This window comes from Laetiporus sulphureus (assembly GCF_001632365.1).
Source record: "Laetiporus sulphureus 93-53 unplaced genomic scaffold LAESUscaffold_36, whole genome shotgun sequence".
NCBI lineage: Eukaryota > Fungi > Basidiomycota > Agaricomycetes > Polyporales > Laetiporaceae > Laetiporus > Laetiporus sulphureus.
In genome coordinates, this window is record NW_024468545.1 from 348,199 (window position 1) to 361,100 (window position 12,902).

At 54.0% G+C, this 12,902-nt stretch overlaps 5 protein-coding genes across 5 annotated transcripts; 4 read left to right on the plus strand and 1 right to left on the minus strand.

The window, feature by feature from the left end:
• Positions 1-8: 8 nt before the first annotated feature.
• On the plus strand, positions 9-1,156 carry LAESUDRAFT_658784 (uncharacterized protein; the record flags this gene model as incomplete). Its single annotated transcript, XM_040904767.1, has 4 exons — positions 9-204; positions 262-530; positions 593-661; positions 719-1,156. The coding sequence occupies 4 exons, from the start codon at positions 9-11 to the stop codon at positions 1,154-1,156; spliced, it is 972 nt and encodes a 323-aa protein (XP_040761739.1).
• Positions 1,157-1,903: 747 nt separating this feature from the next.
• On the plus strand, positions 1,904-2,967 carry LAESUDRAFT_728715 (uncharacterized protein). Its single transcript, XM_040909499.1, has one exon. The coding sequence runs from the start codon at positions 2,164-2,166 to the stop codon at positions 2,590-2,592; it is 429 nt and encodes a 142-aa protein (XP_040761740.1). The 5' UTR covers positions 1,904-2,163; the 3' UTR covers positions 2,593-2,967.
• LAESUDRAFT_658830 (phosphoglycerate mutase-like protein) lies at positions 2,896-4,699 on the plus strand (the record flags this gene model as incomplete). The annotated part of the gene is made up of 8 exons (XM_040904769.1): positions 2,896-3,015; positions 3,078-3,342; positions 3,400-3,455; positions 3,513-3,641; positions 3,699-3,704; positions 3,758-3,905; positions 3,977-4,141; positions 4,203-4,699. 8 exons carry the CDS (start codon positions 2,896-2,898, stop codon positions 4,697-4,699), a joined length of 1,386 nt encoding a protein of 461 aa, XP_040761741.1.
• Positions 4,700-5,043: 344 nt separating this feature from the next.
• LAESUDRAFT_658665 (Neutral/alkaline nonlysosomal ceramidase) lies at positions 5,044-8,394 on the minus strand (the record flags this gene model as incomplete). The annotated part of the gene is made up of 24 exons (XM_040904761.1): positions 5,044-5,141; positions 5,188-5,210; positions 5,258-5,295; positions 5,350-5,469; positions 5,525-5,537; positions 5,596-5,711; positions 5,768-5,892; positions 5,946-6,099; positions 6,157-6,285; positions 6,340-6,410; positions 6,476-6,501; positions 6,564-6,614; positions 6,665-6,689; positions 6,744-6,805; positions 6,863-7,003; positions 7,069-7,170; positions 7,225-7,252; positions 7,300-7,359; positions 7,410-7,464; positions 7,524-7,975; positions 8,029-8,143; positions 8,197-8,221; positions 8,283-8,301; positions 8,358-8,394. The coding sequence occupies 24 exons, from the start codon at positions 8,392-8,394 to the stop codon at positions 5,044-5,046; spliced, it is 2,085 nt and encodes a 694-aa protein (XP_040761742.1).
• Positions 8,395-10,253: 1,859 nt separating this feature from the next.
• LAESUDRAFT_738093 (subtilisin-like protein) lies at positions 10,254-12,734 on the plus strand (the record flags this gene model as incomplete). The annotated part of the gene is made up of 11 exons (XM_040910852.1): positions 10,254-10,940; positions 11,006-11,117; positions 11,177-11,284; positions 11,347-11,475; positions 11,536-11,652; positions 11,745-11,830; positions 11,886-12,071; positions 12,126-12,185; positions 12,211-12,317; positions 12,372-12,519; positions 12,570-12,734. The coding sequence occupies 11 exons, from the start codon at positions 10,254-10,256 to the stop codon at positions 12,732-12,734; spliced, it is 1,905 nt and encodes a 634-aa protein (XP_040761743.1).
• Between the last annotated feature and the right edge of the window lie 168 nt (positions 12,735-12,902).

Sequence of the window (12,902 nt, forward strand, 5' to 3'; positions counted from 1 at the left end):
TTTCTTTCATGGCTCCCAAAGCCGCCTCGTCGTCTTCTCACTCGAAGACGACGCCTGCTTTCCCAGGGAAGACACACAAGAAGCCTGCTGCGAAGCCAAAATCTCCCCTGTCCGACGCCGACCGCCTGAAGCGTCTCTTCACCTCGCTCTGCGCGCAAATCGACGGCGCGCACTTCGCGAATGCGCTCAAGACTTGCGACAAGAGTGCGTATATGCGTAGTACTGGTATAATGTGCGGAAAGCGTTGACGTCGCACGACAGTTCTGCGCATCGACTCGCGCGATCCCGATGCGCTGCAGACTAAGCTTTTCCTGCTGTTGCAAACGGACCAGTATGCGCCTGCTCTTGCACTCGTGGATAGTCTGAGGGAGGGGCAGACGGACAAAGGGAATGCATTTGACTATGAGAAGGCATACTCGCTGTACAGACTACATCGCGAGGACGAAGCGACGGAGATCGTAGGTGCTCTCAAGCGGCAGCGGAAGGCGGAGGATGAGAGCAGGAGCGCGTTGCATCTTGAGGCACAGCTGGTGCGCACGCTTTCATGCATTAGAAGGAAGCCCGCTCAACAGATGACGTCTTCGCTCCCCAGGCATATCGTCAGGGAGACTACCAGACAGCATTCGATTTGTACAACTCGCTGTTGGATACAGCGGAACCGGTACGTCCTCCCACTAAGAAGGCCATATCGCCACTTTCTCACCAGTTCCTTTAATAGCACTCTGACGAACAAGCCGACATCCTCACGAACCTCACAGCCGCACAATCGCATCTCGACTTCCTCACCTCTGGCTACCTTTCTGCGCTCTCCGCACTTTCATCTGCAGTTGCCGAATCGCTCGAGTCGGCACCGCCGCCCGCCGCTCCCTCCACGCTCCCCTATACGGCACGCGAGGCAGAACCGCAAACGAAGGACGCAGGTGAGCCGCAGCCCAAGAAGCTCCGCGCGCGGCGCATACCCAAGGGGGTGGTGCTTGGCGTTACTCCCATGCCTGATCCCGAACGTTGGTTAAAGAAGAGCGAGCGCTCGAGTGCCCAGTACGGACATGGCAAGCGGAGGAGAGGTGGTGGAGGTGGGGCGACGCAAGGCATCGTGGAGACCCCTGTTGCGCCACCCGGGGGAGGTGGTAAGAGCAAAAAGAAGGGAAAGAAGTAGATGAAAAAGGGTCCGAGGTGGGTGCTGTTGTCCGCGTTGTCGCAGGAAGAGGAGCAGGACCTGGACAAAGGCTGGCAAACACGCGTTGATGTCGTGTTTTCTTCGCCGCTTTTGACGTATGCACGGAAGATGTCAATGGCATTGTTGTGCGTGTCCCGCGGCGGCGTGCTCGCAGGTTGCGATTTTTGATTGACTTTGTGGGGACTTTGAAGAGCCGATGTGAGGCGGTGAAATGGCATGCGCTTCCTGCAGAATCAGGTAGTTCTCTTCTCTTCAGCTGGAGCCCCCACCGTCACGAGAAGGTGAGTAGACTCGCGTGCGGCAAAGAACGCGGGGTCGCTGACACGCATTCTTGTTTCGTCTTCAATGTCCGCCGAGGTCATCATGTTCGCACAGGGATGTTGCTCGTTGCCACTCGACAAAGGTGATTCGAGAAGTTCATGAGTACAAAGGCGCAATCACCTCCGCCGGTTTCCCTGCATTTTCCGCTTGCTAATAATCTGTGCCTGTCGCCCTGTCAGGTTGCATTGCTAGCGCTGAGGCTGCAAGGCCGGCGATGTGGTACCACCGGCCTTAACTACTGCGCCTTGCGATTGGAGAAGGATGCGCGCCGCCAAGTAGGGGCGTGCCTTCCCTCCTGCTCTTAACGTCCCCGCGCACGCGCTAGAAAGCACGGGCTTGAAGGCCGTTGCGAAAGCGTTTGCAAACAAAGGCAACTTTTTGCGATGGTTGGTATGGTTCGTGCATGGAAAGTTCTGAGGACATCACTGAGTTGCCCGCGGTGGTACCCAATGTGATGCTAACCGATGTCACTTCGGTGCACGCCTAGACTGCATCACCGGCGCGTGCACTCTCACAGTGCACGTTTTCTCAGCGAAGGTACCCGGGAGGACGGTTCAATGCCGTTAGCCTCATGTTGCCACGTGCTGGTGGCGGTTCTACACGAAATTGTGCAGACCCGAACGCTGGACATCATCGGCTGCGCGATATTTCTGGCATCTTCCATCATGGCGGTCGGGCTAGTGTCCCCTCTTGGTGACTGCCGCCTCGAGCGGCAGAAGAGATCACTTACGGTGTCGCCGGTGTTGATGCAGGGTCGCATAGAACGGTCACGTGCTGCACGGACGCCGCCAGATACGCGTTTTTTCCTCGTGCTAATCATAACAGCTTCCTCAGATGCGTGCGTGACGGGCCCATTTGTTGTCAGCGTGGCCGTTTTAATTGGAGCTGCCGTCGCTGTTTGCAGAAAACAAAAACATGGGAGGTCACGCTCGGTTACCTCACATCACCTTCGCGCCCTTCTTCATTGTTACAATTGCAGGAAATCCTTTGTGTGGGCCAAGTTATTCGCACCACTCGCGCTTCTCTCTCGCCATGCATTATGCATTATATCCACGCCCTGTGTCATATTCACGTACCACAACAGCATCTCGTAGCGTGCAGCGTTACACCCCCTGACATCGGGAAAACGGTCACATCAGCTGGCTAAGATATCCGCCCTCGTTGCCCGAGCTCCGCGAAACTTCATTTCTAGCGCCAAGAACACGCCTGCGCACCGCGTCCCTCCACAGTCTACTCCGCTAAATGGTTCCTTTCATTGATTCCCTGAATTAACGACAGCATGCCGCGTGGCAGCTCGGTATAAAGTGTCGCTGCTCATCAGCTCCCAGCAGCCCGAGTGTTTTGCTCGACGATCTATCTGACGATCCCCTTGATTCCCCCCCCACCGACAAAGCAAAATGTCTCATCGTGAAGTTCTTGGCGTTGTCGTCCTCGCTCGCAATGGTGACCGCACTGAGGCCTACCAGGACCCCATCACCTACCAGCCTGGTCCCACCCTCAGCACTCCTCTTGGCGAGGTTCGTATCCTGCCAGCTCATCATGTCTATAATGCTCACCTACGCGCCCATTCTCAACATAGGCTCAGGCACACCAGCTCGGTCAGTTCCTGCGCGAGACGTACTTGAACAGCGAGAACCCGTCGCACATCCGTGGCATCTCCGCCGAACTCGTCGATCTCTCGCAAGTCCATGTCCGTGTCAAGGTTGGCTCTGAGGGCCCCTCCGTCTTCGACTCGGCGACTGCCCTCCTCCAGGGTCTGTTCCCGCCCAACCCTGCCAACCGCATCACCCTTGCAAACGGCACCACCATCGTGGCTCCCCTCGGCGGATACCAATACGTTCCAGGTATGTTGTAGGCTGCTCTGTGAAATTGGATAGCGTGGTTGACCATTGTGCTTTTAGTTGAGACTGTCGAGCCCACTAATGACAGGTCGCTCGAGAGCTGGACTGACTGCCCTGTAAGCTTCTTTCTGTCGGCGATGGCCGACGGGCAAAACTAATCGTCAACTGGATAGGCTTTTGACAAGCACGTCGAGAAGGTCCAAAAGTCGCAGACATTCAAAAAGCTCGCAGAGGGTGCACAGCGCTTCCTCAACGACGTCCGTGACTTCGTCTTCGGTACCGAGGTTTCTGTGGAGAACGCGGTATGTACAATACCTGTGTCTACTGGTTCTGTTACTCATTTTTCCTTGTGTTCATAGTACAACGTGAGCATCACACGTAGCATTCTATGATCGACAAACTGACCCACAGGCGCCAGGTCTGGGATTACATAAACACGGAGCTCACCCACAACAAGACCTATGCGCACCGTCTTCCGCCGACGTACATCGATCAGGCCCGCTCGCTGGCGAACACCCGCGAGACCCTCGTCTTCTCCGATCCCCAGCTGGCTGGTGTTGGTAATAGTGCGTATCTCAGATCCCACATGATTTCGGGCACAGCTAATCGCTCTATCTGTGAATGCTTATCTCAACAGTCGCGGCCCGCACCGTGCTCCACTCCATCCTCGGGGCCCTCCAGCGCGTCGCGTACAACGATGATCCGCTCCAGTTCATGCTGATCGAGACGACGTACCAGCCCTTTATCTCGCTGTTCCACATGACCGGCGTCCTCAAGGCGCATCCGGAGCTCGTGGGCATTCGTACGTCCACCCACCTCCTCACGTGAAGGATGCCGGCCATTGACGGGCTCGCTTTCTGCAGCCAACTACGCATCCGCTCTCGCGATCGAGCTCCGCCGTGGGCGTGCGCCGGACGTGCGCGACTTCCTGCGCTTCAAGTTCAAGAACGGCACCCAGGATGAGGACTTTGAGACGGTTCACGTGTTCGACCATGGCGAGGACATCCCGCTGACCGAGTTCATCTACTACCTCGAGAACTCGGTCATCAACAGCAACCGCGAGTGGGCGAAGGCGTGCGGTGTGTCGTCGTCGTCGTGGTTCGGCATCGAGGGCGGGTCGGACAACTCGTTTGTCAACGCTGGAGCTGGCGCGCTTCTCGCCGTGGTCATGATGTTCGGCCTCTGGCTCGTGTCCAGGTCGGTCAGGAACCTCAGGCGCCGCAATTACGTCCGCCTCGAGGGTGACGATGTGAGTTGCCGCACGCACTTGTCGAGGGTCGCTCTCGCTCACAATGACTGCCACGCACAGGAGACGACCCAGGTCCACAACGAGAAGGCAATGCTCCTCCAGAGGGCCTAAGCACTCCGCCACCTTCGTCTCGGACAGTTCTCCTTCCACGGTGTTACCTCCGATGCTTCTATTTCTACGGGCGAAGCCCTCGGCGGACTCTAATGATTTTCACGCACACACGAGATGCCTTAATGTAAAGCTCTTCACCGGGTCCTCTTGTATGTACAACAGTGGCCACACCTGTAGTGTGTATGCGAGAGCCTGAGTGGATTGATTCATGATCCGTATAACGTCCGCCGCGTGTGTGAGGAGTACAAGTACAGCAACGACGTGAGAGGTGGAAAAGGAGATGAAGATATATCAGATCATGAATGAATAAAGCATGAAGGAGGCATGGAGTAGGCGTGAACTCGTCAAGCAACAATGAAAATGGAAGAGTACCCGATGAAAGGTGTAATCGAACCCATGAGGTGTTTCGCGTCTCCGTAATAGGATAGACGATAGGTGCCAGCTATATGAGTTCAGCTTCTGAACACTCAATTAATACCTTCACTCACCAGGGATGCCGGGCTCGATCACCCTATGAACCGAGTCAGTCCTACATTCACGAGCTTGTGAATCGAATACCCATACCATGCGATGTCCACAGTACTGACGCCGAACAGCTGTCCACAATGCATCAGCTGGTAGGTCGATCCAACAGCAGAATGTATACTAACCACGTTGGTCCTTTCCCAATGATATGTCGTCGATGGGTGCGAATCTGATCTCACGGGGACCCATTGCTCGTCCATGAGCCTATCGACCGTCAAGAACGTCTCCTCAAGACGCAAGTTATTCTGCGGTTCAACACGATCGGCATAGGCAGACGTATGCTGAAAGAGAAGCACTGACCCTCGGATTCGCTCTGGCAAAAGTTGGTAAGAGGAAGCGGTCACAAAAGCATGATCGTACAGAACACTCACCCTACGAACTGTGCTGCCACCCTGTCTCCAGCATGGTATGGAGACTCTGTGTTCACATCTATTAGTACCTCACCGAAGCTTTTCGACAGAGATGGATTGTCTTGTATTACGGGCAGCTTGAAGGTATCAGTACACGCATATGCATATACTATGTGGAACTCTGATAGCTCACCTGCAATGAGATCACTTTGCTTGTCAAGTCCACTGGCGCCGGGTCAGACGGTGGGGTTCCCGTCGCACCCGTATCGAGGTACGGAACCAACTTGCCGTATTCATGCATGTACGCGTCGAGTGTATCTAGATGGGTATGATCATGCACTGAGCACACAATCAAGAGACAAACAGCTCACAAGGCCCAAATATCGTTGACGCGCCCTCATAGCGTTGCACGGCATACTCTTCGCGCGTCGTGACGTAATGACCGTACGTGTTCGCGGGGCCTGCGACGACGACGTAGGCATCCTCGCCGAGCATGCCGGAAGAGATCAGTTCCGAGCGGATCGCCTCTCTGTACGATTTCACGCATGAGCTACACTGATCGGTTGAGGATGGTCACTGGACTGACCGCATGCGCCGCCCAGCCATAGTCGTCAGCTCCCCGGGCATGATCAGCATCACGAGGTTGCCGACGCGCAGTATCTGCGCGTCCACGGTATTCGGCGACCATGGGTATGGTTTGCGCGCGTACCCCTGCAGGTCGTGTTATCAGATTTGTTGCAATTCGATGAGCACGATAGGACACACCGTGTCGAGAAGGATAGGCTTCGGATAGTGGCACAAGATCTGCTCCGGGGGCGACGGGGGCGTCACCGCATCTGCGAACATGATCGTATCAGGAGTCAATGACACGCGCAGTACGAAAGAAAAAGGCAATGGCCACCCTTTACAAAGTCCCAGAAAGGATTACTGTGTAAACGGTGTTAATCGAACAATGCTGTGTAAGATATGTAGTACCAGAGTCTGCTCACTGCGACGTCGAGTTATCTCCCTGGATAAAGTCAAACTTACCCGGCCCGTCGCTATTATGCTCAGTTAATCATCGATACAAGGCTGAAACGCTGAGACCCACGTGGTCCCTCCAGCAAATGAGAATCCTGGTAACACCTGAATGAGATACAACCATGCACGAATGAAGTATGGCAACGGACCTAGCGCAGCAGGACATGTCTGTGCCTTCGTACCGTCCGGTAAGGCAAAGGTACGGAACGTCCTGCGATTGCACAAACGTTAAGATGGAGCAGAAATCAGCACAGTGCGACGAACGCACATGTCAAGGTAAGCGTGCACAGCCTTTACCGGACCGACAATAGGGGACAGTTCCTGACCCATGAGGGTCTTCGCACCGTCCACTTGTCGTTGCGCAATGATCCGGTTCGACTCGAAGTCGGAGATGCGGAAACTGGGTCCTCTGACGTGACGATGAACTCGTTGAGCGGCCTGTGCTTTAGTCTGCGCTGGTGCGATTCAGCGCACCTCCCACGACAATCCTGTGTCCGATTCCCGCATGTCGAGTGTTCAAAATTGCACGGCTCACCGTCCCAGGGTTTCCCAGGACTCTGGCAGACCGCTCCTAGACTGGATACCAGCATGACCACAAGTCGTTATGAGTGGCAAAATCAGGGTGCTTACGTGTTCGGACTTGTGTCACCGACGTTTGCTGCACGATATGTCAGTCGAGCGCGGATCAAGAAATACCCTGCCTACATTGAGTGAATCCTGCTACAAACGTAGTGTTGCCTGGCATTGCTGATGGCTCGACCATCGCTAATCCATTGTGTCAACACACTTCTCAGACCTAAAAGAGAGATGCACACCTTCATAGAGGTATGCAGCCATGCCTTTATTATCGCCGCTGACGAGAGTGTTATTCTAATCAAGGGATCAGCCACATTGTGACGCTACCGTAGCCCGTGGAAGAGGTACTTCACCTGATACAGGCTTGTCCCATGCACCGGGAAGAAGCTCAAGAATCCCCTCGGATTCCCATCGGTATCGTCAAATCGCAACAGCGTCATCTCTTTGTCGACATTCCACTCATACCGCGCCCTTTCCTGGGGCGGGTTCGCCAGGTACGCGCTGGGAGATCGGTTGATGTTCGCGTCCAGTATTGTGGTGTTCCCAAGGCTAAGCTTCCCCGGGGCCATGCTTGCGTGTGCGAACTCGACGGCGCGGACAGTGCCCTGGACGATCGCGTCCGCAGTCTGCTTGACGTAGCCGAGTGAGGTGATGTGCGGCAGCAGGTTCTCGAGGTACCCGCCAACGCCGGCGTGAGAGTGCGTCGCGACCAGTGCGATGTTCGCGTTTGTGTAAAGTCCAGGATATCGCGAGGAGAGCTCGGAGACGATCGAACGGCGGATGCCCGTGTCGCCCATACCGATATCTGGCGCGACTCTCAGTGATATACTGAAGAGATGAGGTCGAGAAAAGCATCACCTGCGTTGATGAAGACGACTCGACTGTCTGGTTGGGAGGCGTCGGCGATGATCCATACGCGGCTGCGCTGCCGCATGTGCAATCCCGTGTCAATTTGGTGTCCATCTGCGTATCCCTTGATGATGCCTCAGGGTTTGGTTATTATACACCACATTCCAAAGCACATACCATCATGTTAGTCTCGACAACTGGGCTGCGGAGATATCCTTGCACGTCAATCTGATAGCTAACGGAAGTAGAGCTAGGTTGCGTACCCTGTGATGTCTCCGATGCCTGGAATTGAGACGGTATCAGAGTACGCTTTTTTGTGCGACAGTTAATTTGCTTACCGAGGCCGAGGAGGTACTGACCAGGGACCACTGACATGGTCAGATTTCGCTGCATCCCAGAATTAGGCATATGCAGGGAAGTGAGGGCGGTCAACCAGAGCAGCGCTTTGCTAGATAGTTCCGTGAGGGACCGCGTTAGACCCCAGATGTCCGGGGTCAACGTAGATGGATCAACGATATACATCTTCTTCCAACACACTTGATGGAGACTTCCAATCTGCACGTTATGAAACCGCTGATGAGTCCAGAGCAGTCCACAGAGAATTGTAACGAAGCTGCTCGTACCTGAAAGACCAGAACCAAGCTGTATGAATTGACGGTGAAAGTGATTAGCTATGATTGCTGTAATCTAGGCCGCACTGCCGCTGAATCTCTTGACTTTGGTGGTTGAGCCCGGCAGCTGAGGGGAATAATCGAGGACAGGAGAGGGCTTTGAGTCTGTCGCTGCAGTGAAAAATCAAGCTCTGTCGAGAGCTACAGTCCCCACGCCGACCTTGACGATGCGTGCAACTCTATAGGATTTGTCGCACGCGGTCTCAAAGCAGCAAGCATCATGCGAATGCAAGCCTATCAATAGCCACGTGCGTATCCCGATCTTTTCGGCTCAGTGTGGCGCTCAGCATCTCAACTTCTTTCTCTTATGCCAGTACTCATAACATCTCAAGGTGTCTCAAGCTTCTTACATGACTTTGCTGGTACGATTGCAGATGAACTATATTGTCACAAGGCTCAGAAGAGTGCAAAGGCTTATCACGGACCGTGTAGCATGTCTGCCGGATCTCTGGTGCAAATCATTGACATGTAGCGTGGATATTTCACTTACACAGAGGTCATCGGCGTATTTTTGCTGTAAGTTCCAATTGGTACCTTCAGTTATCGTACTCTGCGCTGGGTCGCTGTGAGTCTGAGCTAACCAGCGATCATTGATTATAACTTGTTGCACAGCAACAGTTCTATTGAAAACGGTAAGAGGAGCGAAAGGACGCCAACATAGCAGACTTGTTACTCTGAAGCTTTAGCTTGAAACCTCAGCGCCGAAACTCAAGACAAAACGGCGTCGCGACTGCAGCACTGGCACCGCCTATGATAATCTGGCAGTGACAGTTCAGCAAGGGCGCACCGGCTGGTGCGGCTATTCGTCGGGCTTTCCGTGGTGGCTTTGATATCCTGGCTGGCCTGACTATCGCTGCGAACGGCTGCACTGTACACTCACGGTTCTACCTTCTCATGCCGAGCTGCCAGTTCAAGCCACTAGCTGTACCTGACGAAGGCATTTAGTGGGAAATGCTCTGGGATCTAGTTCTGCATCCTTGAGCAGAGATACCAAATATAGCATAGCACGCCATCGTGGAGGTCTCTGTGTTACCTACGAATGTGGGTCACGAGGACATCGAGCTGATGTATGTGCTACATATACATGCGACCAATAGGCGAGTTGAAAAGAAGCTCTCACGATTGACGTGCTGATTCCAAGCTTTAGCACACCAAGACAACATTCAGGAGTCCATTACCATATACAGGCTGTGCATGCACACCTTGTTATGTGCTGCGCAACGGCGTCCAGAATTATATTCACAGATGCGGACAATGCATATGCCGGATTCATATCCGTGTCCGAAAGATCTGTACGACATCTGGCAGATACAGGTCGGACCCACTGATTCATCAAGGACAATAGTATTTTGGACTGATGGCGAGTCAGTATCAATCGTCTCGAACAGGTACTAAGGCTCGCGGGAGCAAGCCTAGCCCTAGATTGTGGCGGATATATTGCTTACCCCCATGCTTTCGAAGAGCCATATTGCGCTCAGGGACAACAGTAGTTCACTTGCTATCGTATAAGAAGTCTTCGCGGCCACATATGCGATCCGGCACACGACTATCCTCGCCGCCAGGATGCCGCTCGCCGTCCGCTTGCTCGCCGCCCTGTCTTTGGGTCTCTCCATAGCGGGGGCTCCCTCTGCTTCCTCTCTCTCTGTCGTCCATGAATCTCGCAATAACGTCCCTGCAGGATGGGCACCCGTGCGGCGTGCCGAGCCGGATATGATACTCCCCTTCCGCATCGGCCTAGCGCAGCCCAACCTCGAGAACCTCGAGGCGTTCATTATGGACGTGTCTCACCCCGAGTCACCCAATTACGGCAAGCACTGGAGCTCCACGAAGGTGGCGGAGACTTTCCGTCCGAGCAAGGAGACTGTCGACACTGTCCGCGCATGGCTCATCGAGAATGGGTTGGAGGACGACCGCGTCAAGCTCAGTTTCGGTGGCGGCTGGCTAAAGGCAAACGTGACAATCGCGGAGGCGGAACGCCTTCTAGGAACAGAGTACTACGTCTATCAATTTGGTGATGACGAGGATTACACCTACATTGCCTGCCATGAGAAATACCATCTACCCGAGCACGTGTCAGAGCACGTCGAGTTAGTGACGCCTACTTTGCATTTCGACGTGAAACCCAGGCGGTCGCCAGCCAAGTTGGAAAAGTTTGAGAAGAGAGCTGCCACCTCATACAACTCCTCAGCGCACTCCGTCGGCCAGCCTGGTTTTGGCGTCAGCTTCCCGAAGACATCTGGTACGATCCAGGTACGTTCGAACGATGGCGGTACTATTCCGCATGTGAACTGACATACTCTTACCACTGTGAGCAGTCCATCATATCAGAGCTCGAAGACTACGACGAGCAGATCGTACCGGACTGCTTGCGCGCGTTATATGACTTCGCGTATGTACATGTTTCCGATGGCAATTCAATCGCTATCGGTGAGTCCGTGCTGTGAAGGCGTCTATGTCATGTTCCCCTGACAATATCCTATTCTCAGTCGAATACACGCCGCAAGCCTACGTCCCCACCGATTTGGACATGTTCTTCGAACAGTTCTCGCCAAGTCAAGTTGGTGAGAGACCAGTCCTAGACAGCATCGACGGAGGTGAGTGTCCCTGTCATCACCTGGAATATCAAGTAATTTCATCTACATCGACGGCCACGTAGGCTACGTCCAATCAGAGTATACGGGCTTTAGCTACAACGGCGAGTCGAACCTCGACTTACAGTACGCCATGGCATTAGTCGGCGGCAGCCAGCCAGTCACGTTGTACCAAGCTAGAGACATAGTTGAAGGTACCGGCTCTTCCTGTTGTTGTTTTATTATCCACGGTAAATATCAATTCGTCCATCTAGGGGCATCTTTTAACAACCTGTTGGACGCACTCGATGCTTCTTACTGCACATACGACGGCGGAGACGATCCGGAATATGACGCCATATATCCTGATCCCTACGGCGGCGGTTACGAAGGTACACTCCCGTATACCGATGGACCAACCATTGTCTAATATATTCTTCCCTGAACTCGGCAGGCCTATAAAACTGTGGCACAATAATACCAGCTCATGTGATGTCGACGTCGTATGCATACAACGAGGCGGATTTGACACCGGCTTACGAACAAAGACAATGCGCCGAATACGCCAAGGTCTGTTCTATAGTGTTAATTACAGAGCTGTAGTCTCACGATGTCTGTCGCACAGCTTGGCTTGATAGGGATGACCATCTTGTATTCCTCCGGAGATTATGGCGTTGCGGGAAATGGCGGTCTGTGCTTGTATCCGAACGGCACTCAGGCTGTCGGTGCTCCAGACTTCAACCCATCCTTTCCAGGAACATGCCCTTACATCACAAGTGTCGGCGCAACTCAGGCCAATCCCAACTCGACGGTAACGATCCTTCCTAGACGAATGTACTGGTTGCTCATCCCGGCTGTTATCCAGGTGTTCGAGCCGGAAAGTGCATGCGAGCAGGTTATCTATTCCGGAGGTGGTTTCTCCAACGTGTTCGCGATGCCAATCCTACCAGAAGACCGCTGTTGAAACCTACCTGGCCGAGTACCCTCCTCCGTATCCGCCGACCATGTATAACTCTTCCGGAACCTCACGTGCCTTCCCTGATATCTCAGCGAATGGGTTTGTTCCTTTTACACCGTCTCTGACCCCAACTTATAGAGGCTCGTCCGACAGCGCGAACTACGTCGTTGCCATCCAAGGCGAGTTCTATCTGGTATACGGTACCTCCTGCTCTTCTCCGGTCTCCGCGTCGATTTTCTCCGCAATCAATGACGCCCGGCTCGCAGTCGGAAAGGGACCGATTGGATTCATCAATCCCACTGTGCGCATACGTGACTGGTTGATGAGCTCATACTGACACGTCTTGACAAGATCTACACGGCAGAGTTCATGGCAGCCTTCCATGATATCACAACCGGCACGAATCCTGGCTGTGGCACCGCTGGCTTTTCGGCGGAGCCTGGCTGGGACCCTGTTACGGGAGTAGGCACTCCTAACTTTTCGAAACTGGTCGCTTTGTGGCTTGCACTGCCGTGATGTGGCTTTTCCAGTGACAGTTGCATTCGTGGTAATCGTAGGCCACTGCCAATGAAGTCTGCAGTCGCAGTACAATCGTGGTCTGAATTTCAGGCGAGCCTACGTGACACAATTGGCCGCCTCTGTAACGATCATCTGACTGCTGAGGCGGCGACGCGATGTATGAAA